This window comes from Salvelinus namaycush, chromosome 14 (assembly GCF_016432855.1).
Source record: "Salvelinus namaycush isolate Seneca chromosome 14, SaNama_1.0, whole genome shotgun sequence".
NCBI lineage: Eukaryota > Metazoa > Chordata > Actinopteri > Salmoniformes > Salmonidae > Salvelinus > Salvelinus namaycush.
In genome coordinates this window covers 41,773,215-41,800,604 of record NC_052320.1, presented here as the reverse complement: position 1 = coordinate 41,800,604, position 27,390 = coordinate 41,773,215, and the positions used below count along the sequence as shown (strand labels likewise).

General features: G+C 42.2%; 1 protein-coding gene across 1 annotated transcript in view; it reads left to right on the top strand.

The window, feature by feature from the left end:
- Positions 1-27,390, top strand: part of LOC120058764 (glutamate receptor-interacting protein 2-like) — a 53,273-nt gene that overhangs the window by 11,800 nt on the left and 14,083 nt on the right. The window contains exons 4-10 of the mRNA XM_039007501.1: positions 692-856; positions 1,477-1,544; positions 1,636-1,711; positions 13,431-13,576; positions 16,279-16,426; positions 16,595-16,764; positions 27,212-27,331. Coding sequence (XP_038863429.1) covers positions 692-856; positions 1,477-1,544; positions 1,636-1,711; positions 13,431-13,576; positions 16,279-16,426; positions 16,595-16,764; positions 27,212-27,331 — 893 coding nt within the window. The remainder of the gene's footprint in view (positions 1-691; positions 857-1,476; positions 1,545-1,635; positions 1,712-13,430; positions 13,577-16,278; positions 16,427-16,594; positions 16,765-27,211; positions 27,332-27,390) is intronic.

Below are 27,390 nucleotides of genomic sequence, written 5' to 3'. Positions count from 1 at the left end.
CAATGTACTGAGTGAAGGGTCTGAATAGTTATGTAAATGTGATATTTCAGTTTTTAATTTCATTTATGAAAATCTATTTTTGCTTTATCATTATGGGGTAATGTGTGTAGATTGGGGATTTTTTTGTTTGTTATCCATTTTAGAATAAGGTCTTCCTAATGTTTTAGGTGAATGTTTTTGGTTAACTGATGCGGATGTGTGTGTCCTGCATCACTGTAGCAATTGTCAGTAGGCCAGAGGTGTAGCAGAGCAGTACATCTATTTAAATAGCATCTAAATGAGCTTCATGTTGACACACAATGTCACATGAGAGACACCATGTGCAACATCTCTCTCCTCATCTCTGTCTGACTGGAGATTGTTTAGCACTCCTTCTTAGCACCTTTTCTTATTGTCCATCGCAATAGCAATGATTTGCATTAATACAGCTTGTGTTACAATTAGACAATATGCTACAAAGATGCCAAACAGTGTTCATGACAGGGCAAAGATGACAATACACAACAATGTTCTCAAGCCATCAGGACATGAGATGTTGTTTTGAGAGTATCATTAGTGGGGCCAGGAGTTTTTCCAAAGCATGTGACCCAACCCAGAGTTATTCCTGGCTAAGTGACATGGTCAGGAACGCTCCTGGCCCTACTCATCAACCAACATTTTCAATTGTTAATCCATCCTCTTGTCTGCACAGGAGTGACCAGCTGAATGTGGGAGACTACATCAAGTCCGTGAACGGCATCAACCTGTCCAAGCTCCGCCACGATGAGATCATCAGCCTGCTGAAGAACATAGGAGAGCGTGTGGTTCTGGAAGTGGATTACGAACTACCTCCTTTTGGTACGAGCACTTCTAGTTTGTAGGCCTGCCTCTGGTTAGTAGTTATTGTTATGTCCATGTCTTTGCATTTCAAATGACATATACGATATTGCAGATCAGGTCAACATATCTTGCTTTTGTTCTTGGCTGAAAAGCCTCCAGTTCTCTCTGTTGTTGTATTCTTACCATCGGACGTTATTCCAGTACAGTACTAGCTCATCTATTTCTGGACTGTGACCCAAAAAGTAAACAAATAACTGATTATCCCATTGGAGGCTGGTGTCATTTTCAATTGGAGGGCGGGCTCATTATAATGGCCAAAATGGAACGTGGAATGTGTTTTATGTCTTCGACACATTTCAATTTATTCTAGCCATGAGCCGTCCTCCCTTCACCAGCCTCCACCGGATGATCCAGTGGTGACGTATAAGGATTCAACCTCCTAAACAGCTACCCAGCAATAGGTTGTAACACTATCTTACAATGTTCCATTATTTGGAAGGGTGGGTAAAACCTTCATGCCACTGTGTTTTTGCAATGGTGATTGGGTTTGTGTCCTGGGAGGTTGGTTGGCAAGATGGTGTTGGTCTGATTCTGTTATTGTGTCTAAACTCTGAACTACTCTCCCTTTCTGTTTTCAGTCCAGAACACTCCCACAAGTGTTATAGCTAAGACTATAGAGGTGTGCCTATACAAGGAGGGCAACAGCTTTGGATTCGTCATGAGAGGTGGGCATCATCAAGTCTGTTAGAATGTATATTAAAGGGTGCGAAAGGATGAAAGGTTGCGCTAGAGCTGGTTTGTGTTCTGTTGTTCTAGGAGGGTTCCATGAAGACTGGCACAGGTCTCGTCCTCTGGTAGTGACCTACGTACGGCCCGGGGGTCCAGCTGATAGGTAAAGACATGCAGAAGAGATGAGACCTTGTGCGTACACACATGCTTATACCCTCATGAGTAATTTCACATTAGTAAGTGCAAGGATGTTTCTATAATTTTGTTGGGGGCCCCTCCCGACTCGCTGGCAAACATTTTAGGGGCTCCCCTCTTGGTGGCGCAGAGAAAAAGGTGACGCTTTAAAGGGCATTTTCTGCAATTCTACACATTTTGCCATTTTAGCAGTTTTAAAACACATTTTATGCGATTCACATTTCAAATGAATAAAATATTATTTCTCAAATGCTTTGTAAACAACAGGTGTAAACTCACAGTGAAACGTTTACTTACGGGCCCTTCCCAGCAGTGCAGAGAAAAAAATATATAGAAACAATAACACAAGGAATAAATGCACGAGTAACAATAACTTGGCTATATACAGTTGAAGTCGGAAGTTTACATACACTTAGGTTGGAGTCATTAACACTCATTTTTCAACCACTCCACAAATTTCTTGTTAACAAACTGTAGTTTTGGCAAGTCAGTTAGGACATCTGCTTTGTGCACGTCACAAGTCATTTTTCCAACAATTCCAGGCCTGCATGCCTCCTTTGACAAATGCACTATCACTGGTTGAAGGTTTTGCAAGACATACTGAGCAGAACAAGGAGTGAGTTACTTCATTATATGTCAGCCATTTTCTGTTTGTGACATCTTTGGAGTGGAATACATTGGGAATGACTCTTTGAGGAGTTTGTTTTGGGTGGTACTGAAAACATTTGTCAAAATCCTTGGACTGAGGATGGGCAAAATAATCAAATGGATTTTCAGTGCTTTCGCTGTCCCTTTCTATTTTTCCTGTACTGGGCTCTGAACCTCTCTCTCTCTCTGCACATCTGGTTGCTCTGCAGAATGAGATTAACATTGTAAATAACCTCAATTTAAACTTGTATTACTTGTGCAGTCATCGATTGTATGCCCCCCGATTACAGTCCTACTCATAATCTCATAAATAAACCATATATTAATGTAAAATCATAGCCTACATGTTTAGGTTTGTGCTCTTCAGTTGAACCTGAAGGTTCCTGCTCTGAGTCTGACTCTGAACTGACCACCATCTCCAGTTCTGCAGGAGCACCTGAAGCTCTATTGCTGCTTCCTTCTCCACATTTGCAAAGAAAATACTCTCTTATCATACTCACTATCATTAGTGTATCAGTAGGCTACATTAATACAGCTCTGGAAAAAATTAAGATTGGTCTCTTAATTTGGAGTGGTCTCTTAATTTGGAGTGGTCTCTTAATTTGGAGTGGTCTCTTAATTTTTCCCAGAGTTGTATATTATTGTAGTAACTTGTCATGCTGGTACTAATGGCGCTAATGATCTTTTTCATTGCCTGTGCTGTGTTACACAGGCTACTGTGTTACGTTCATGGATGTATTATGGTTACGTTATTGTAGCCTGTTTTGCTGTACAGTGTACACTTTCCCTAGCTTATATGGCACGAGTCATGACCGAATGCTAGCAAGTCCATAGTCTAGGTTTACTACTTTTTACTAGTTGAAACATATTGCCTTCAATGTCATATTATGATCGCTATGTTGCACTCATTGCTATGATATAATTCCTCCACTAAGACGTAAGACGGGCAAACTGTTTAGCCTACCGGCCGTTGTGTCACTATTATTACTTAGCTAGCCACGCTGGGCATCGTGTGTGTCAGTGTGTGTGTTTTAGCTAGTGTTTTTGACTGACCTGGTCCTTTACTGGTGAACATGTTGCTTAATTTGCAGCATTTAGCTGCGTCTGTGGCAAGGGCCTTTCTCTTTTTTATTCTCCCCCTCTCTGCTCCACCTTTCCTTTTCTGACCGTCCATTTTGCCGTGCGACTTTTCTAAAATGTTATCGGTAGAGACGCAGGTAGACAGTTGCTATGTGCGTCGCGGAAAGACCTGATGTCATTTTTGGCGCGCGGGGACACTGTGGCGAGAGAGTGAGAGTCGCACCTGATGCGTGGATTCTCCGTCAACTCATTCCCGCTTGCTATATTATTGCTGGTCAAGTTGACTATTCACAGCAAGCAAAACCGACCATCAGGCCACCGGGAAATGTCCCGGTGCTCCCGACGGCCAGCCCGCCACTGGAGGAGGTAGCAGGGCTGAGGGGGAGTTTGGAGTTTAGCCAGAGTGAAATTCTCACGCTCCAAGGAGAAAACAAGGCACTCACAGCCAAGGTAAAAATCCACGATTCCAACATGGATTGTCTACTCAGGGAAAACAGGGTGATGAAGGAGTCACTACTAGACATACAAAGTCGTAGCATGCGTGAAAATATTTTTTTTTCTGGGATTCCTGAGGACACATCCAATAATTCAGAGGGCGCGAACAGAGAATTCATGCAATCCGCCTTAAAACTTCCAATAGAGACTGTAAACAAGGTGGCTTTCCACCGAGTACACAGACTTGGAGCTCGGAGCGACAAGACCAACGGTCCCCGACTGATCACAAAATTTGAACACTACCAACAAAAGGAGCTGATCAAAAGCAGGGGAAGGGAGCTTAAAGGGACCAAATTCGGTATCAATGACCAATTTCCAAGGGAGATAAACGAACGTCGTAAGAGACTGTATCCGGTACAAAGGGAGAAGGGTAAGCGTGCCTTTATCATTGTGGACAAACTCTTTATAGATGGACAGCTATTCCGAGACAGCTCCACAACACCATGGCTGTACTTAATTCTACAGGGACTTCAGGTTACGAAAAAAAGAATGTATGGGATATGAACACACACGTACTCAATTACATGCTTGCTTACACATATGGACTTGTACATACACACACCTGATCTCGCCCTCTTCTCTCACTCTCTCTTTCTCTCTTTTCTCTTCTCTGTTATCGAACAGTTTTATAATTTAATATGTTTATTGTTTGTCTATCTTTTTTATGTATTTGTCTATAAGTTTATATATGTTTACAACAAGCAAGGGGGAGATATCAGAATAGGGGCATTGGGGAATAATAACATATTGTTCGGAATACATTTGTACTTTAGTGAAGCCGTCTCTAGAGTAATGCAAGGTCTCTTTCATGATCATGTGAAACGTCAATTGCTATGGAAATGCTGGGATGTGTTTTTCCATGATGTTAAAGGTACTTATGATGCAACTACGACGGTGATACGATATGGATTACAATTATCATCATGAAGAATAAGGCTATACGGACTACATGTTACACACATAGACACTCAACCATGCAAATTGAAATAAGTATAGCCAGTTATAATTGTAACGGTTTAGCAGATTATAAAAAAGATCAGTCTTTACGTGGCTAAAAGAAAAGGAATATAACATATACTGTTTGCAGGTAACTCACTCTACATCCTTAGATGAAGTTGCGTGGAAAAAAGAATGGGGTGGTGAAATAATTTTTTGTCATGGACAAGGGAACTCAAAAGGTGTGATATTAATTAACAAAAATGTCAATCTGAATGTGCAAATAGTCAGGAATGATTCGCAAGGAAGGTGGATCTTTTTGAATATGAAAGTGGACGAAAAAGAGATTTGGCTCATTAATCTATATGGAACTAATCAGGATGATCCATACTTCTTCAAAAACATGTATACCAATTTATTGAACTTACAGGCAACAAATGATCAAATCATTATCGTAGGAGTCTATAACACTTTGTTAAGTACCTCAATGGACCGTTAAGGTAATCACTCTACAAACTATCATCACCGTGCCCTTAAGGAAATCACAAATATTATGGACACATTAGAAATAGTGGATATTTGGAGACTATAAAACCCCGACCTAGTGAGATATACCTGGAGGAGACTTAATCAAGCTAGTCGTCTTGACTACTTTCTTGTCTCTTTCGCTCTTCCATCAAAGGTTAAAAAAGTTTTAATAGGAGACAGTATGTGATCGGATCATCATCTAATTGGCATTCACATAACTCTTATAGACTTTCCACGTGATCGGGGATATTGGAAATTTTATCAAAGTTTAACGAAGACAAAATAATTTATAACTTAATTTTTCCGGTATAATATAGGTTCAGCAAATCCCCTTATTGTTTGGGATACCTTTAAATGTACCTTCTGAGGTCATTCAATTCAATATTCATCAATAATTTAAAAAACAGTTTCTGGCTAAAGATACAAGATTAACAAGGGAAATCCATTAACTAATAGTATAGGTAGATAGCAATAAAAACGATGCTACAGAGATAGAAAATGAGTTAGAGGAAAAAGAACTTGAGGAGCTAATTCAAGAACGATCTAATGTAATATATTACAAAAATAAAGCAAACTGGATGGAATATGGAGAAAAATGCACAAAAGTCTTCCTGAATCTCCAGTACAGGAACGCTAACAAAAATAATTTGCAGAAACTCGTTACTGAAGACGGAGTCATCTATGATTCTCCGAAATATATTTTTAAAAGGAAGCAAATTATTTTCGGCAGATGTTCTCTTTTCCATCTCAACCTCTCCCACTGAAGGAAGATCACGGTAAGGAATTCTTTCCAAATAATATATATATATATTTTAAATGTACAGAAAGATCCGTGCGAAGGCCAAATTACAGAGGAATAACTTTTTGAGGCTATTAAATCCTTTCAGTCTGGAAAAAACCCAGGGCTTGATGGCATACCGGTAGAGGTATATCAAGCCTTTTTTGATATACTAAAAGCGCCATTAGTAGGTTGTTTTAACTACTCCTATAGAAATGGTAGTCTGTCAGGTACTCCGCAGGAAGGTCTGATTTCTCTATTATTAAAACAAGACCCAGATGGCAAATATAAAGACCCAGTCTGTCAAAAAAAAAATTGGAGGCCCCTTACACTTCAAAGTTTTGATGCAAAAATAGTAGCAAAATGCATAGCACCTAGAATTAAAAGGGTTTCACCAGGTATTGTTCATCCTGATCAGACAGGTTTTTTACATGGACGGTACATTGGAGATAATATACGACTACTAGAAATAATAGAACATCATGAAACATCTAAGAAGCCAGACCTGGTATTTATGGCGGATTTTGAAAAGGCATTTGATAAAGTAAGACGGGATTTTATTTATAAATGCCTGGATTTTTATTTATTTCGGTGATTCTCTTATAAAATGGGTAAAAATAATGTATAGCAGCCCCAGGTGTAAAATAGTAAATAACGGCTACTTCTCAGAGTTTTGAATTGTCAAGAGGAGTTAAACAAGGGTGTCCGCTGTCACCATATCTATTCTTTATGGCCATCGAAATGCTAGCTATTAAAATCAGATCCAACAACAACATTAGAGAATTAGAAATCCAAGGCTTAAAAACGAAGGTGCCGATGAGTCAAGTTTTATATTAAGTCCACAAGCTAGATTACATTTACATTTTACATTTTAGTCATTTAGCAGACGCTCTTATCCAGAGCGACTTACAGTAGAGTGCATACATTTTATTACATTTTTACATTTTACATATTACATATTACATTCTGAGACAAGGATATCCCTACCGGCCAAACCCTCCCTAACTCGGACGACGCTATGCCAATTGTGCGTCGCCCCACGGATCCCTGCAATGTCTCATTGAAGATCTAGATAACTTTTCTGTGCTCTCTGGACTAAAACCTAATTATGATAAGTGTACAATATTACGTATTGGATCTTTAAAAAATACAACTTTAACATTACCCTGCAGTTTACCTATAAAATGGGCTGATGGTGAAGTCGACATACTTGGTATTCATATCACAAAAGATGTAAATAAGCTCTCCACAATGAATTTCAATAGAAAACTTGTAAAAATAGACATGATCCTGCAACCATGGAGAGGTAAATACCTGTCTATTTATGGAAAAATTCACTCTCACTCATATCATATGAACATGGCGTAAGTCGTGGCAAAATGTGTAGAATTGCAGGAACATTTGCTTTAAAACTGCAATTTCTTCTCTCAACCCCAAATTAAAAGATGGTGCTGCAGTGGATAACGGCCATTTTATGAGCTCCTGACCAATTCTGCTATTTTGTGTTAATTTATGCTGATCTTAGCTTTTTTACATAATGTCTCCGCCATCATTCCCTATGATCGAAAAAGGCTTTTGGACATCAGAACAACGATCAACTCCTTAGTCATATCTCAGTCTACTCACTTACTTATGGTGCTGCCTACTCCTGATTATTCGTTTTTCAAATTATATGAGCAAAATATATTTCACTTCATCTGGGACGCTAAACCAGACAAAATAAAGCGTGCCTATCTATATAATGAATATGAATTGGGTGGGTTGAGATTATTAAATATAAAAGCACTAAACTTCTCTCTAAAAGCTGAACCCAAAGCTCTCTAAAAGCTTTGGGTTCAAGTTTTACTTGAACCCAAAATGGTTCTCATGTAGATTACTAAGAAAAGCTCATCCATTGTTTAAAAATGGCCTTTTTGCAAATTTGCCATGTCTCATTTTTGATTAATTAAAAATTATACTTTTTTCAAAGTATCACTCTTTTTCAAACAAGCATTGCAGAGCTGGCTACAATTTCATCCCCCTGAAAAGATAGAACCAATATTACAACAAATATTATGGCTGAACTCAAATGCGCTGGTTGATAAAATACTTGTATTTATGGGAAAGGTATTTTGCACTTATTGTAAATTGGAATGGTAGAGTTATGTCCTTCATGGAGTTATCACAATTGTACGGGAAGGTCTGCTCAATCCAAGAGTACAACCAATTGATTACAGCATTACCCCAAAAATGGAGGAGGCAGGTGGCAGCGGGAGGAGGTAGGGAACTGGTCTGTCTGCCCTATATAAAGGATCAAATCTGTCAGAGGAATAAAAATTGCATAAATAGGAAAGCATACCAGTTTCATTTGAGGACCAGGATGTTAACAACTGTGCCATACACATTGCAAAATAGTTGGGAAGAGATTTTTGATGTACCGATTCCATGGTACAGGGTGTATGAATTGATATATAAAACAACGCAATAAAGACTTTGTGCTTTTCAGCTAAAATGATTATATAGAATTCTTGCAACCAACAAAATGTTGAATATTTGAAGCATAAAATCATCAAAGCTCTGCAGATTTTGTTGTGAGGATACAGAATCAATAGACCATTTATTTTGGTATTGCCCTCAGGTAGCCTGTTTCTGGTCTCAGGTTCAGGAATGGCCGAAAAAAGCATAGCATTGATCTAAAATTGACCCTAGAAATAGTACTGTTAGGAGATCTGGAGAGACCGAGTCAGTAAATTACTAATATACTAATGCTCTTAGTAAAAATATTTATCTTCAACTCTCAATCTGTGGATCCTATTCAATTAGATGGATTGAAATTGTAAGTTAAACATCACAGCATAGTTGAAAGATATGTGTTGCGGAGAAACCTGAAGAGGGTGGCCAGCAGAGATACAGTTGAAGTCGGACGTTTACATACACCTTATCCAAATATATTTAAACTCAGTTTTTCACAATTCCTGACATTTAATCCTTGTAAAAATTCCCTGTTTTACGTCAGTTAGGATCACCTCTTTATTTAAAAAATGTGAAATATTTTTTTTAATTTAAAAAATGTCTGAATAATAGCAGAGAGAATGATTTATTTCAGCTTTTATTTCTTTCATCACATTCCCAGTGGGTCAGAAGTTTACATACACTCAATTAGTATTTGGTAGCATTGCCTTTAAATTGTTTAACTTGGGTCCAACATTTTGGGTAGCCTTCCACAAGCTTCCCACAATAAGTTGGGTGAATTTTGGCCCATTCCTCCTGACAGAGCTGGTTTGAGTCAGGTTTGTAGGCCTCCTTGCTCGCACACGCTTTTTCAGTTCTGCCCAAATATTTTCTATAGGATTGAGGTCGGAGCATTGTGATGGCCACTCCAATACCTTGACTTTGTTGTCCTTAAGCCATTTTGCCACAACTTTGGAAGTATGCTTGGGGTCATTGTCCATTTGGAAGACCCATTTGCGACCAAGCTTTAACTTCCTGACTGATGTCTTGAGATGTTGCTTCAATATATCCACATAATTTTCCTTTCTCATGACGCCATCTACACTGCTCAAAAAAATAAAGGGAACACTAAAATAACACATCCTAGATCTGAATGAATGAAATATTCTTATTAAATACTTTTTTCTTTACATAGTTGAATGTGCTGACAACAAAATCACACAAAATTGATCAATGGAAATCAAATTTATCAACCCATGGAGGTCTGGATTTGGAGTCACACTCAAAATTAAAGTGGAAAACCACACTACAGGCTGATCCAACTTTGATGTAATGTCCTTAAAACAAGTCAAAATGAGGCTCAGTAGTGTGTGTGGCCTCCACGTGCCTGTATGACCTCCCTACAACGCCTGGGCATGCTCCTGATGAGGTGGCGGATGGTCTCCTGAGGGATCTCCTCCCAGACCTGGACTAAAGCATCCGCCAACTCCTGGACAGTCTGTGGTGCAACGTGGCGTTGGTGGATGGAGCGAGACATGATGTCCCAGATGTGCTCAATTGGATTCAGGTCTGGGGAGCGGGCGGGCCAGTCCATAGCATCAATGCCTTCCTCTTGCAGGAACTGCTGACACACTCCAGCCACATGAGGTCTAGCATTGTCTTGCATTAGGAGGAACCCAGGGCCAACCGCACCAGCATATGGTCTCACAAGGGGTCTGAGGATCTCATCTCGGTACCTAATGGCAGTCAGGCTACCTCTGGCGAGCACATGGAGGGCTGTGCGGCCCCCCAAAGAAATGCCACCCCACACCATGACTGACCCACCGCCAAACCGGTCATGCTGGAGGATGTTGCAGGCAGCAGAACGTTCTCCACGGCGTCTCCAGACTCTGTCACATGTGCTCATGTGCTCAGTGTGAACCTGCTTTCATCTGTGAAGAGCACAGGGCGCCAGTGGCGAATTTGCCAATCTTGGTGTTCTCTGGGAAATGCCAAACGTCCTGCACGGTGTTGGGCTGTAAGCACAACCCCCACCTGTGGACGTCGGGCCCTCATACCACCCTCATGGAGTCTGTTTCTGACCGTTTGAGCAGACACATGCACATTTGTGGCCTGCTGGAGGTTGTGTCGTCAGCAAACTTAATGATGGTGTTGATGTAAGCCATGACCAGCCTTTAAAAGCATTTCATGGCTACATATGTGAGTGCTACGGGGCGATAGTCATTTAGACAGGTTACCTTACCTTCTTGGGCACAGGGACTATGGTAGTCTGCTTGAAACATTTGATATTTTAATTTTTATATTTTATTAGGAACCCCATTGGCTGTTGGAAAAGCAGCAGCTACTCTTCCTGGGGTCCACACAAAACATGAAACATGACATAATACAGAACATCAATAGACAACATCAGCACGAGGACAGAACTATATAAAACATGTTTAAATGCACACGTAGCCTACATATTAATGCATATACACAACTATCTCGGTCAAATAGGGGAGAGTCGTTGTGCCGTGAGGTGTTGCTTTATCTGTTTTTTTTAAACCAGGTTTGCTGTTTATTTGAGCAATATGAGATGGAAGGAAGTTCCATGCAATAAGGTCTCTATATAATACTGTACGCTTTCTTGAATTTGTTCTAGATTTGGGCACTGTGAAAAGACCCCTGGTGGCATGTCTGGTGGGATAAGTGTGTGTGTCAGAGCTATGTGTAAGTTGGTTAGCCCCACTGTGTAAGTTGACAATTTGGGATTTCCAACACATTCATGTTTCTTATATTAATGTTTCTTATGCCATGTTCAAACATGTACCTGCTTTGATGCACCTGTACTGACCTCGCCTTCTGGATAATAGCGGGGTGAACAGGCAGTGGCTCGGGTGGTTGATGTCCTTGATCAGCGCATGCTCTGAGTACGCATCCTGGTAATCCTTTTGGCCCTGCGGCCTTGTGAATGTTAACCTATTTAAAGGTCTTACTCATATCGGCTACGAAGAGCGAGATCACACAGTCGTCGGAACAGCTGGTGATCTCATGCATGATTCAGTGTTTGCCTCTAGCTCAGCTCAGTGCAGATGTTGCCTGTAATCCAAGGCTTGTGGTTGGTTTATGTACTTATGGTCACTGTGGGGACGACGTTGTCGATGCAGTTACTGTATGAAGCCGGTGACTCACGGAACATATTCCGGACTGTGCTCGTGAAACTGTCCTGTAACTTAGCATCTGCTTTATCGGTCTATTTCCGTATTGAGAGCGTCACTGGTTCCTCCTGTTTGAGTTTTTACCCGAGGTTGCCGCCCGGTCTAGACGATGCATATAGAAACACGCGAGATATACATTATCCATGTCCTTGTTCAGCCAAGACTCTGAGAAGCAAAGACTATTACAGTTCTTCAGGTCCTGTTGATAGGGTAGTCTCGAACGGAGTTCATCCAGTTTTTTCTCCAGTGACTGCACATTCCCCAACAGAACAGAGGGCAATGGCGGTCTATTTGTTCGCGTGCATAAACTCGTTAGGAGGCAGCCAGCCTCTTTTTCGGCGCCGCTTCCTCTTTCAAGTCCCATTGATTAGGGTCTGGTCCGGAGTAAGCAGAAAAGCTGTGACTTGTTGAAGTAGAGCTCCTCATCCAAATCAAGATGAGTGATCGTTGTTCTGATGTCCAAAAGCCTTTTTCGATCATAGGGAATGATGGCGGAGACATTATGTAAAAAAGCTAAGATCAGCATAAATTAACACAAAATAGCAGAATTGGTCAGGAGCTCATAAAATGGCCGTTATCCACTGCAGCACCATCTTTTAATTTGGGGTTGAGAGAAGAAATTGCAGTTTTAAAGCAAATGTTCCTGCAATTCTAAACATTTTGCCACGACTTACGCCATGTTCATATGATATGAGTGAGAGTGATGAACAAAATAAATGTGGCCCCCCGGAGGTCCGGGCCCCTGTGCCAGTTGCCTTGCCTTCCGGTCAGTAATTCGGTCATGCAATCTATAAAATGTTAGCTGACATGGGATAATTGACTGCCTTTCAGTGACTGACATACCAATAGGAAAACTGCTGATTTACTACCAAATTTCAAAATTGCACATTGTATATTCTACTATCCGAACTAACAGTGAGTTGAGACCCTGACTGACTTACTTATGCCTAGAAATAGCACTGAGTAAGTGATTTAGGATGCTCTGGAGTGGCTTGTTTTCAGTCAGTGTATGGATCTGTAAGCAATCTTTATAGCTTGCTGACCCCTGGTTTGCTCCTTTGCCGTTTGTTTCAATGCAAATGCTATTGAAAAGATGTAGGGATGCGCGTTGCCTCAAAGACCTATGGAAATGCAGTCATGCATTAATGTTAAATCCACATTCTCAGTATAAAGGGCAAGCTTCATCCTAAGGCTAGGGACTAGCTAACTGAATGCTGTACTGCACCGTTCCAAGATTTCTCCGAATATTGAGGGCAACATGACTTTTGTATAGCAAGCAGTGACATGGTGAGTATAGTGTACACCACGAGAGAATATATTGATATTATTTATGTTTGTTCATTTCCTGAAAGGTCAGAGATAGAATCTCTCTTTTACCAGAGAGAGTACAAAACACCCCTTTCTTCCCCTTTCTTTCCTTTTGAATTTTTTTTTCTTTTTTCCCAGAGACAGCAAACAGAAAGATGGCCATCTAATGTGCCTGTGTGGACTGAGTGCCTATATTCACTGCCCTCCTTTACATTTACACTTTCTCTCTCTTCTCTCTCTCCTTTCTCTCTTTTTTCAATGCCCCCCCCCCCCATCTCTTTTACCAGAGAGGGCACACTGAAGGCTGGTGACCGTGTGCTGAGCATAGGCGGGATGCCCTTAAACCGAGAGAAGCATGCTGACGCTCTGACTATGCTGATGCAGTGTAGCCAGGAAGCCCTGTTCCTGATTGAGTATGATGTCTCCCTCATGGGTGAGCACACACACGCCTGGCGGAGGGGGAATATGTGAGAATACGGCAGGCCGGGCAACATCGCTCTGAGGGTAAATAATGTGTCAGTTCCACAAGAATGTATTAGAGTGTTGTCTGCGCAAGACGCAACCCCAGGATTCACACGGCTCCAAAAACACTGAGTAGGAATGGTATAGCAGGTACATACATACAATCGATAAATATACTTTAATAATTCCAATATAGAAGTCTACTCTATATTGTATGGAAGTATACAGACAAACCATCCGGAGGTTTAGGGTGATTTAAAAATATATATATATTTTGCGGGTTGCGTCTAATTATTTTATTCTTCTTAATTAAGTTAAAAAGCAAACGGAGATCTAGGCTTTCATATACCCGAATTAGTCCTAATTAACACGAGTGCTTTCTGAGACAGACAGACAGATGTTCTTGCTTTAGAGCGAGCCCCTCAGAAAGATACAGAATGTTGAGGACAGAGATTGCATCCGTTTGGTGAGGTCAAATGTTAAATAGCCCTTCAGTCTGTTCTCCTCCAATATGAAAATTATTTTACTACCTTCATCTGGCAAGCAGCACACGCCCCTCAGTACAGCTTTAAGTCAGTGACAGTCATGCCTGGATTAGTCAGCCCGGGTCTCGGACACTCCTCTGGTACGATGACACTTCCCAGGCACGATGACACTCCCCAGGCAGGACAAGGTTGTACGTAAGTCCCATACAAGGTCTCAGACAAGCGGATGTTTCCGTTGCGCTGCAAGCCCCTAGCTCTGTCGATTCTCTGTATCACTGGATAGGTTGTCTCATATGTCATCAGCTGAGACAGATTGACCTCTGTACTGCCATAGTTGAGTGTTAAGTGAGGTGGGTTGAGGTGAAAGGGAACATCCTTGTTTCAAATATAGTTGGAGAGCATCATTATCAAACCAAATGCCCTCTGAAGTAATATAATGGGCTCTTTAGTTTAGAGAGAGGAGATAATGAAGAGTGTGGTGGTTCATTTCTTTACTATCAAATGAGGAGAGACAAACTTATCACACAAGTCAGAGTTATACTTAAACTAAATCTTTAATCGCTTATTAATAAGGGAGCAGGTCAATGCAACGCACACATACAAAGTGAATTGATTGATTGCTCTACGATAATGATGGCTGGTCAACGATTTGCGCTCAGATGATTCGTTGAGAGCCCCGAGACAAAAGTACAAAGGTATTTTATAGCCAAGATACACCCCTTTCAACCTACATGACGAACAACAGATGTATAGAATGGGTCACAAGGTTAAGATTTGTATGAAAGGCACCTATAATTCATAGCAGACAGTATCTGCTGTGTCAACAGTTTTCATTGTGTACAGTAGAGACCAGTGTCTGGCCCCCCAACTCCATACTGGAGCCATGTCTCCCTGGTACGATATAGAACAGAAACATTAACTCATGCTCTGGAATGCTCTTTAGGTTTTATCACCCAGAAGACATTGTAAATATCGTGTCAGTGTTATTTCCCAGAGGCCCATCCTCAGTAGAACACACACACAATAGTTATACGAATCCTCTATTCATTTGCATAAAACAACCATTTGATGCAATAAAACTATTATAACATCATCTTGCATTTTTCCACCATAAGAGAAAGTAAATGTGTATCAAATCAAACTTTATTTGTCACATGCGCCGAATACAACGTGTAGACTTTGCCATTTAATGCTTACTTACAAGCCCTTAACCAACAGTGCAGTTCAAGAAGAGTTAAGAAAATATTTACCCATTAGACTAAAATAAAATGTATAATAAAAAGTAACACAATAAGGATAACGAGGCTATATACAAGGGGCACCGGTACCGAGTCATTGTGCGGGGGTACAGGTTAGTTGAGGTAATTTGTACATGTAGGTGGGGGTGAAGTGACTATGCATAGATAATAAACAGCAGGTAGCAGCAGTGTAAAAAAAAGGAGGGGAGTGGTGTGTGTCAATGTAAATTGGCCGGTGGCGATTTTATTATTTATTCAGCAGTCTTATGACCTGGGGGTAGAAGCTGTTGAGGAGCCTTTTAGTCCTAGACTTGGCGCTCCGGTACCATTTGCCGTGCGGTAGCAGAGAGAACAGTCTATAACTTGGGTGACTGGAGTCTCTGACAATTTTAAGGGCTTTCCTCTGACACCGCCTATTGTGTAGGTCCTGGATGGCAGGAAGCTTGGCCACAGTGATGTACTGGGCATTTCACACTACCCTCTTTAGTGCCTTACCGATGCTGAGCAGTTGCCATACCAGGCAGTGATGCAACTGGTCAGGATGCTCTTGATTGTGCAGCTGTAGAACATTTTGAAGATCTGGGGACCCATGCCAAATCTTTTCAGTCTCTTGAGGGGGAAAAGGTTTTGTCGTACCCTCTTCACGACTGTCTTGGTATGTTTGGACCATGATAATTTGTTGGTGATGTGAACATCAAGGAACTTGAAACTCTCGACCCACTCTACTACAGCCCGTCCATGTTGATGAGGGCCTGTTCGGCCCGCCTTTTCCTGTAATCCACGATCAGCTCCATTGTCTTGCTCACATTTCCAATATGTCTTAAGTACTCAGACACGGATTTCATCACTTTGTACTGTAGCAACCTTAACCCAACACCAAGCGACCTCGTCAATTCGCTACAGTACTATGGATGTTCCCCCTTGATGTTGTGTATGTCTGTGTCTCTCAGAGTCAGTGCAGCAGGCCTCTGGCCCCCTACTGGTGGAGATAGTAAACTGTCCTGCAGCCAGACTGGGTGTCAGCCTAGCTACTGCTGTGTACAAGAACAAACAGGTCATCGTCATAGACAAGATCAAACAAGCCAGTGTGGTGGAAAGGTGAGGCAAGCCACCTGTCACAAACAATGTCTCACTTTTTACTTGAGTACCAAAGAGACCATACTGTATTTTACATTAAAATTGTGTAGCTTTAGAATAAATGTGATAAGCTTTTCTCCTTTCAAATCCCTCTCTGTCTGTCCCTTTCTTACCCCTTCTTTCTCTCAGGTGTGGAGCATTGCATATAGGTGATCTCATCCTGTCTATAGATGGGACCAGCACTGAGCACTGTTCAGTGATGGAGGCCACACAGCTATTGGCCCAAACCTCTGACATTGTCAAATTGGAGATCCTTCCAGCCAATCAGAGCAGACTTCCCGTGAGACCCCAAGACACAGGTCAGTCTATCAGAGGACTCGAGCCATATCCCAACACTCTCCAAGGCGTCCGCTCCTCCCCTCCTCACAGGACTTTGTTTATGTAATGTTTAGGTCGTTTTCTATGTACAGTGGCTTTAGTACCCCTTAACTTATTCCATATCTTGTTGTTAAAGAATGACTTCAAAATGGAGTAGATTTTTTTCTCACATCTAAACAATGCCCCATAATGACAAAGTGAAAACATGATTTTAGATATTTTTACAAATGTATTGAAAATTAAATACAGAAATCACATACAGTAAAGTCACATACAGTACCCCAACCCAATTGAGAATTGACTATCTCGAAGTCAATACATGTAAGAATCACATTTGTCAGCGAGTCTTTCTGGGTAAGTCTCTTAAGAGATTTGCACACCTGGATTTTACAGTATTTGCACATTGATAATTTTTGTCATTCTTCAATCTCTGTGAAGTTGGTTGTTGATCATTGCTAGTCAGCCATTTTCAAGTCTTTGCCATAGATTTTCAAGCCAATTTAAGTCAAAACTGTAACTAGACCACTCGGGAACATTCAATGTCATCTTGGTAAGTAAATCAGTGTATATTTGGCCTTGTGTTTTAGGTTATTGTCCTGCTGAAAGGTGAATTTGTCTCCCAGTGTCTGTTGGAAAGAAGACAGAACCAGGTTTTCCTGTAGGATTTTGCCTGTGCTTAGCTTTATTCTGTTTATTTTTATCTAAAAAAACTCCCTAGTCCTTGCCGATGACCAGCATACCCATAACATGATGCAGATGCCACCATTCTTGAAAATAAACTACATGGTATGTGGACACCTGCTCGTCGAACATCTTATTCCAAAATCATAATATGGAGTTGGTCCCCCTTTGCTTCTATTACAGCCTCCATTTTTCTAAGAAGGGACCCACAACACAAATCTCTTTTCACCAGGCATGCAGAGTTCAATTAGTTATAGTTTTATCTAAAGCTAGAATTTGTTTTAACTATTTATTAACAAAATTCCTAACAGAAGGTTTTCCACTAGATGTTGGAACATTTCTAAGGGAACTTGCTTCCATTCAGCCACAAGCGTATTAGCGAAGTCTGGCGCTGATGTTGGGCGATTAGGCCTGGCTCGCAGTCGGTGTTCCAATTCATCCCAAAGGTTTCCGATGGGGTTGAGGTCAGGGCTCTGTGCAGGCCAGTCAAGTTCTTCCACACTGATCTCGACAAACCATTTCTCTATGGACCTCGCTTTGTGCATGGTGGCATTGTCATGCTGAAACAGGAAAGGGCCTTCCCCAAACTGATGCCTCAATGTTGGAAGCACAGAATCGTCTAGAATGTCATTGTATGCTGTAGCACTAAGATTTCCCTTCACTGGAACTAAGGTGCCTAGCCCGAACCATGAAAAACAGCCCCAGACCATTATTCCTCCCTCCACCAAACTTTACATTTGGCACTATGTATTGGGGCAGGTAGAGTTTTTCTGGCATCTGCCAAACCCAGATTCGTCTGTCAGACTGCCAGATGGTGAAGCGTCATTCATCACTCCAGAGAACGCGTTACTACTGCTCCATAGTCCAATGGCGGCGAGCTTTACACCACTCCAGCTGACGCTTGGCATTGCGAATGGTGATCTTAGGCTTGTGTGCGGCTGCTCGGCCATGGAAACCCATTTCAGGAAGCTCCCGACGAACAGTTATTGTGCTGACGTTGCTCCATGAGGCAGTTTGGAACTTGGTAGTGAGTGTTGTAACCGAGGACAGACACTTTTTACAGGCTACGCGTTTCAGCACTCAGTGGTCCCGTTCTGTGAGCTTGTGTGGCCTACCACTTTGCGGCTGAGCCGTTGTTGCTCCTAGACATTCACACGTCATAATAACAGCACTTACATTTGACTGGGGCAGCTCTAGGGCAGAAGTTTGACAAAGTGACTTGTTGGAAAGGTGGCATCCTATGATGGTGCCACATTGAAAGTCACTGAGCTCTTCAGTACAGGCCATTCTACTGCCAATGTTTGTGTTTAGACATTGCATGGTTGTGTGCTCGATTTTATACATGTGACTGAAATAGCTGAATCCACTAATTTGAAGGGGTGTCCACATACTTTTGTAGTGGTACTCAGTGACGTGTTGTTGGATTTGCCTCCAACATAATGCTTTGTATTCAGAACCTATAGTTCATTGCCTTTTTTTGCAGTTTCACTTTAGTGCCTTATTGCAAACAGCATGGATGTTGTGGAATATATATTTTTCTGTACAGGCGTCCTTCTTTTCACTTTGTCATTTAGGTTAGTATTGTGGAGTAACTACAATGTTGTTGAGCCATCCTCAGTTTTCTCCTATCACAGCCATTCAACTCTGTAACTGTTTTTAAAGTCACCATTGGCCTTGTGGTGAAATCCCTGAGCGGATCCCTTCCTCACCGGCAACTAAGTTAGGAAGGACACCTGTATCTTTGTAGTGACTGGGTATATTGATACATTATCCAAAGTGTAATTGAGATATTCAGTCTGCTTTAAAAAAAGAAAATCTACCGATAGGTGACCTTCTTTATCGAGACATTGGAAAACCTCCCTGGTCTTTGGGGTTGTACCTTCGTTTAAAATTCACTGCTCGACTGAGGTGCTTTACAGATAATTGTATGTTTGGGGTACAGAGACGAGGTAGTCATTCAAAAATAATATTAAACACTATTATTGCACACAGAGTGAGTCCATGCAACACCGCTCTCAGCAATTGAATTCTCTCTATCACAATCAATCTCTCTCTGCATTCCCCTCTTTCCTGAACAGAACACTGGCTTTTATATAGCTTCAGGAGTCTAATTGGATACAGCTGCGTCTTGACGAGGGTGCGGGGTCAGCTCCAATTAGCCATGGAGTCGACCAATCAGCTGCTTGGGGAGAATTCAGGAAGCCATCTTCTGAAACACACACTCAAATACACAAACTACAATACAGAAACTGGGAACGTAACAGCCAGTGACACAAAATCTCAATTGAATCAATTACAAATTCAAAATGTGGAAAAAGTCTTGGTGTGGGCATACTTTCTGAAGGCACTGTCTGTAACCCAGCAGACACAATCCAGATAACCTGCGTTTTCAGCATATTCACACCCCTACATGGTGACCTTTCTTAACTGCTGCTGCTTTAAAGGGACTGCAGAGGGTTTGCTGCCTCCTCCCATGTTCTGTGAATCACGATGAGTGTGGAGAGTGCTGGGAGGCAAGCCTTGTGCCCTGGGGTAGACCGCCGGCCTCTTATGCATAGTGGCAAGCTACGCACCCACAAACACACACACACCTCTCTGGGAAGGTTCATGCTGTGTTTTTTCCCCCAGGCTTCTATCTGGCCCAACGGTTTGAGGTGGTTTCTTAGCATGTGAAGCTGGAAGGGATCACTGGAACCGATGTGTGGTAGAACTATCAAATCAAATCAAATTTTATTATTCACATGTGCCGAATACAATAGGTGTAGGCCTTAATGTGAAATGCTTACTTACGAGCCCCTAACCAACAATGCAGTTTAAAAAAATACGGATAAGAAATAAAAGGAACAAGTAATTAAAGAGCAGCAGTAAAATGACAATAGCAAGACTATATACAGGGGGGTACCAGTACGGAGTCAATATGAGGTAATATGTACATGTAGGTAGAGTTATTAAAGTGACTATGCATAGATGATAACAACAGAGAGTAGCAGCGGTGTAAAAGGGGGGAAATGCAAATAATTTGGGTAGCCATTTAACTAAATGTTCAGGAGTCTTATGGCTTGGGGTAGAAGCTGTTTAGAAGCCTCTTGGACCTAGACTTGGTGCTCCGGTACCGCTTGCCGTGCGGTAGCAGAGAGAACAGTCTATGACTAGAGTGGCTGGAGTCTTTGACAATTTTTAGGGCCTTCCTCTGACACCGCCTGGTATAGAGGTCCTGAATGGCAGGAAGCTTGGCCCCAGTGATGTACTTGGCCGTACGCAGTACCCTCTAGAGCCTTGCGATTGGAGGCCGAGCAGTTGCCATACCAGGCAGTGATGCAACCAGTCAGGATGCTCTCGATGGTGCAGCTGTTTTGAGGATCTGAGGACCCATGCCAAATCTTTTCAGTCTCCTGAGGGGGAATAGGTTTTGTTGTGCCCTCTTCACGACTGTCTTGGTGTGCTTGGGCTATGTTCGTTTGTTGGTGATGTGGACACCAAGGAACTTGAAGCTCTCAACTTGCTCCACTGCAGCCCCGTCGATGAGAATGGGGGCGTGCTCGGCCCTCTTTTTTCTGTAGTCCACAATCATCTCCTTTGTCTTGATCACATTGAGGGAGAGGTTGTCCTGGCACCACACGGCCAGGTCTCTGACATCCTCCCAATAGGCTGTCTCGTCGTGGTCAGTGATCAGGCCAATGTTGTGTCATCGGCAAACTTAATGATGGTGTTGGAGTCGTGCCTGACGGTGCAGTCATGAGTGAACAGAGAGTACAGGATGGGACTGAGCACGAACCACTGAGGGGCCCCTGTGTTGAGGATCAGCGTGGCAGATGTGTTGTTACCTGACCTTGCCGCCCCCAGTTGCAGAGGGAGGTGTTTAGTACCAGGGTCCTTAGCTTATTGATGAGCTTTGAGGGCACTATGGTGTTGAACGCTGAGCTGTAGTCAATGAATAGCATTCTCACGTAGGTGTTCCTTTTGTCCAGGTGGGAAAGGGCAGTGTGGAGTGCAATAGAGATTGCATCATCTGTGGATCTGTTGGGGCGGTATGCAAATTGGAGTGGGTCTAGGGTTTCTGGGATAATGGTGTTGATGTGAGTCATGACCAGCCTTTCAAAGCACTTCATGGCTACAGACGTGAGTGCTACGGGTCGGTAGTCATTCAGGCAGATTACCTTAGTGTTCTTGGTTACAGGCACTATGGTGTTCTGCTTAAAACATGTTGGTATTACAGACTCGGACAGGGAGAGGTTGAAAATGTCAGTGAAGACACTTGCCAGTTGGTCAGTGCATGCTCGCAGTACACATCCTGGTAGTCCATCTGGCCCTGCGGCCTTGTGAATGTTGACCTGTTTAAAGGTCTTACTCACATTGGCTGCGGAGACCGTGATCACACAGTCTTCCCGAACAGCTGGTGCTCCCATGCATGTTTCAGTGTTATTTGCCTCGAAGTGAGCATTGAAGTAGTTTAGCTCGTCTGGTAGGCTCGTGTCACTGGGCAGCTCTCGGCTGTGCTTCCCTTTGTAGTCTGTAATGGCTTGCAAGCCCTGCCACATCCGACAAGCGTCAGAGCCGGTGTAGTACGATTCGATCTTAGTCCTGTATTGATGCTTTGCTTGTTTGATGGTTTGTCTGAGGGCATAGCGGGATTTCTTATAAGCTTCCGGGTTAGAGTCCTGCTCCTTGAAAGCGGCAGCTCTAGCCTTTAGCTCAGTGCGGATGTTGCCTGTAATCCATGGCTTCTGGTTGGGGTACGTACGGTCACTGTGGGGACGACGTCATCAATGCACTTATTGATGAAGCCAATGACTGATGTGGTGTACTCCTCAATGCCATCGGATGAATCCCGGAGTATATTCTGCTACCAAAACAGTCATGTAGCATAGCATCTGCTTCATCTGATCACTTTTTTTATTGATCTAGTCACTGATGCTTCCTGCTTTAATTTTTGCTTGTAAGCAGGATTCAGGAGCATAGAAGAACTATGCTGTGGCTTAGTCTCAACTACAGTAGCTGTCTTATCTGTGGTGGGCGTCTTAGCTTTAGTGTACGGTTCTTATGGTTGTTTTGAAAAATAAACATTGTGGAGTCATTAGCGAGACCCCCACTACTTAATGGAGTTGGACTGTAATCACTAACCATGAACTCAAGATAATGAAAAAAAAAATCAGGAAGTGTTTGACTGACTTTATATTTATGATTATAAAATGTCATTTTTTATGTCCTTCAAACTTGGACTAGATGTAGATTCATTATTGAAATGAAATGCCACAACGACAACATTACATTTGAATGATACATACGATTTGGGTATTATACGTGATCATAAAATGCAATTTGTCTAATCCTCGCGGGGGGATTTAGTAAGACTGATATGGCAACAAAAATATTAGCCGTTTCTCTTCCTCAGTAAAGATAGGAAATAGAGTTCTTAGAGCACTCCGTTCTTAGAGCACTCTAGGTGAGTTTTATCTCTAAGCTGCAGGAGCCAAACGTTTACAGGACCACGGAGTGAGATGGAAGTTGGGGTTTACCTAAATTCATTCATAAGACATACTACAATGTCTTGGACTTAACCAGGTGTCCTGAATCTGTGAGACATGCATGGGTTTATTCACTATAGATACAAAAGTATGTGCACACCCTTGAAATGAGTGGATTCGGCTATTTCAGCCACACCCATTGCTGACAGATTTATAGAATCGAGCACACAGCCATGCAATATCCATAGACAAACATTGGCAGTAGAATGGGCTTACTGAAGAGCTCAGTGACTTTCAAACATGGCACTGTCATTGGATGCCACCTTTCCAACAAGTCACTTCGTCAAATTTCTGCCCTACTAGAGCTTCCCCGGTCAACTGTAAGTGCTGTTATTGTGAAGTGGAAACGTCTAGGAGCAACAACGGCTCAGCCACAAAGTGGTAGGCCACACAAGCTCACAGAACAGGATTGGCGAGTGCTGAAATGCGTAGTGTGTAAAAATCGTCTGTCCTCGGTTGCAACACTCACTACCGAGTTCCAAACTGCCTCTGGAAGCAACGTTCTCACAAGAACTATTAGTCGGGAGCTTCATGAAATTAATTTCCATGGCTAAACAGCCACACACAAGCCTAAGATCACCATGTGCAATGCCAAGCGTCTGCTGAAATGGTGTAAAGCTCGTGGCCATTGGACTCTGGAACAGTGGAAACGCGTTCAATGGAATGATGAATTGCGCTTCACCATCTGACAGTCCGACGGTTGAATCTGGGTTTGGATGATGCCAGGAGAACGCTACCTGCTCCAATGCATAGTGCCAACTGCAAAGTTTGATGGGGGAGGAATAATAATCTGGGGCTGTTTTCATGGTTCGGGCTAGTCCACTTAGTTCCAGTGAAGGGAAATCTTAGCGCTACAGCATACAATGACATTCTAGACAATTCTGTGCTACCAACTTTGAGGCAACAGTTTGGGGAAGGCCCTTTCCTGTTTCAGCATGACAATGACCCATTGCACAAAGAGTGGTCCATACAGAAATGGTTTGATGAGGTCGGTGTGGAAGTACTTGACTGTCCTGCACAGAGCCCTGACCTCAACCCCATCGTACACCTTCGGGGTGAATTGGAACGCTGACTGCTAGCCAGGCCTAATCGCCCAACTATCAGTGCCCGACCTCACTAATGCTCTTGAAGCTGAATGGAAGCAAGTACCCGCAGCAATGTTCCAACATCTAGTGGAAAGCCTTCCTTGAGGAGTGGAGGATCTGTTATAGTTGGGGGGCCAACTCCATATTAATGCCCATGATTTGGAATGAGATGTTCGACGAGTGGGTGTCCACATACTTTTGGTCATGTAGTGTATTAACATGTTTCCTGCAAACCCTTCCATGTGAGGGGGGAGGCTGTCACAGATTAAGACTGTACAAATGGAGCACTGAGGATTACTGCCGTGTGTAATTCTCCTAGTTAAATATAGCTGCAAGGTTTGGGTGCGTTCAAGTGTGGAGCATAACTCCACATTTTTCCTTTGACTGTTTCATAAACAATTTGGTTTTAATACATTGAAAATAACATCCAATGCTTTATCTTTCGGCTATAACCTGTGCTTTATAGCATTTAAGAATACAAATAATTTGTAAAAGGAGTCAAGTCTATCGACACTGTAAATGCAATCAAAAAAGTGGAACATTTCAGAACAGTCATTATTCTCTGTTATAAACTGGGTGGTTCGAGCCCTGAGTGCTGATTTGGCTGACAGCCATGGTATATCAGAACGTATACCATGGGTTTGACAAAACATTCATTTTTACTGCTCTAATTACATTGGTAACCAGTTTATTATAGCAATAAGGCACCTGGGGGTTTGTGATATATGGCCAATTTACCATGGCTAAGGGCTGTGTCCAGGCACTCTGCGTTGTGTCATGCATAAGTACATCCCTTAGCCGCGGTATCTTGGCCATATACCACACCTCCTTGTGGCTTATTGCTTAATCGTGTGGCATCTGTCTCCAATCACATGAACTTTTCACCCAACCGAATAAAGCTTATCAGTCAAAACAGTTTTTGCACGGAACCCAAACCGGCTGCGCGCGTGCGCTATCGTGCATAAATGTATTTTGTCCCCCTACATCAAACGCGATCACGACACGCAGGTTAAAATATCAAAACAAACTCTGAACCAATTACATTAATTTGGGGACAGGTCGAAAAGCATTAAACATGGCAATTTAGCTAGTTAGCTTGCACTTGCTAGCTAATTTGACCTATTTAGCTAGCTTGCTGTTGCTAGCTAATTTGTCCTGGGATATAAACATTGAGTTGTTATTTTACCTGAAATGCACAAGGTCTTCTACTCCGACAATTAATCCACACATAAAACGGCCAACCGAATCGTTTCTAGTCATCTCTCCTCCTTCCAGGCTTTTTCATCTTTGAATTTATATGGTGATTGGCATCTACACTTTTACCACGACAACCGGCAAAACATTTTGTCTTTCAATCACCCACGTGGGTATAGCCAATGAGGAAATGGCACATGGGTACCTGCTTCTATAAACCAATGAGGAGATGGGAGAGGCAGGACTTTCAGTGCGATCTGCGTCAGAAATAGAAAGGAGTTCTATTTTAGCACTTGGCATTGCAGACGCTCGCGAGCAGTGTGGGTGCAATAATTGAATAACATGGATTTCTAAATTTATTTTGAAACGCTTGCGCACGCGACGTGTCCAGTCTGGTCAGTATGTTAGGCATTTTTTGGGGGGGGGCTGTAGGTGCTCACAATTTGTGTTGTTGTTGAAAATTACTACTTGATCAACAGTACTACTTCTAGTAGGAGTGGAAACATGAACGTGTTGTCAACGAGAGACTAGTTTCAATGCAAACATTTTCACTTGAGAACTACTGCACCAAACATCTTAGTGAGATGTAAAATTGTGCGACTAAGACTTTTTTATGACAGATTTCTTAATTCTGAATAATTTCAGGAAGTGTTTCTGGCTAGGGCTCCCGAGTGGCGCAGCGGTCTAAGGCACTGCATCTCAGTGCAAGAGGCGTCACTACAGTTCACTACGGTTCACACTACACTACGGTTCGAATCCAGGCTCTATCACATCCGGTCATGATTGGGAGTCCCATAGGGCGGCGCACAATTGGCCCAGCATCGTCCGGGTTTGGCCGGGGTAGGCTGTCATTGTAAATAAGAATTTGTTCTTAACTGGCTTGCCTAAAGGTAAAATAAAAAAATCATTAAAATGTTGTTGCTACGTTGTATTAGCAGGGACAAACAACAGTCATATTTCAGCCTTTTTCTTGTTTTTCAAGAAAAATATGCGAGGGAATAGGGAATATGCGAGCACAGACTGTCGCTTTACCTAGCCGATTCTTCTAGGAGCAAGCCGAACCTTTGTATGCAGACCCTTTATCCTCAGGTTTGACACTGACAGCTCACGCTCAATTGGTCAGTATTGACCTGCCAATCAGGAGAGAGGTCAGAAATGCCTTATCATCATGACAGAGGCATTATCTGCAATCAGCTTCTCGGGTTTCAGCTGTGTTCAATGAAGGCAGGTTCTCATGGCATGTCCTCTCTTTACTCAAGGCAGTATTAGCTCAGTGAGAGTTAGTTCTGACTGACCTGACAGTGTTTTTTAAACAGTTTATTTTTCTTTCTTCCAAAGTGAAATGTTTAAATGCTCTCCAATCTGCATGCAGCTTTGTTGAAGCTTGTTAATGAACTTAAAAAAGGAAGATCAGCCATTCTGTCGTTCTTTGCTCCATTCAATTAATTTAATTAAATGTGTTTCACAGATTTTCCTGTGTTGACAAAAATACATTATGCCACAGGATTCTCTAGCGTACCATGAAGGAAACATTAAATATCAATTACTCTGCATGGTGTTATCCTGCAGGCTCTGTGTGGAGTAAATTTAGACATGGAAAGGAAAGCAGGATTTAATGGGTAGAATTTAGCGCATTGCCATGCCTGAGCAGATAGAGCACATTTTTTTTTTGTGTGATTTTTTTACTTTACCTTTATTTAACTAGGCAACTCATTTAAGAAAAAAATCTTATTTTCAATGACGGCCTAGGAACAGTGGGTTAACCGACTTGTTCAGGGGCAGAGCGACAGATTTTTACCATGTCAGCGCGGGGATTCGATCTTGCAACCTTTCAGTTACTAGTCCAACACTCTAACCACTAGGCTACCTGCTGCCCCAGGTTTTTCTTAATATTTTCCTAATAAACAATTATTAACTGTTGTTTTGTTTATTTGTGGCCGTAGTGAAAGTACAGAAAAGCAACCTTCACCACTGGGAGCCCACTGCCAACTACAGCCACACCCAACACTGCAAGACATGGATCAGTCCCAGCCACCAGCTCAACCAGCAGGACCACTGCAAATGTAAGTTGGAATGTGTGAATATGCTGCTGGGTATAGTACAGTATATAGCCTTTTCCTTG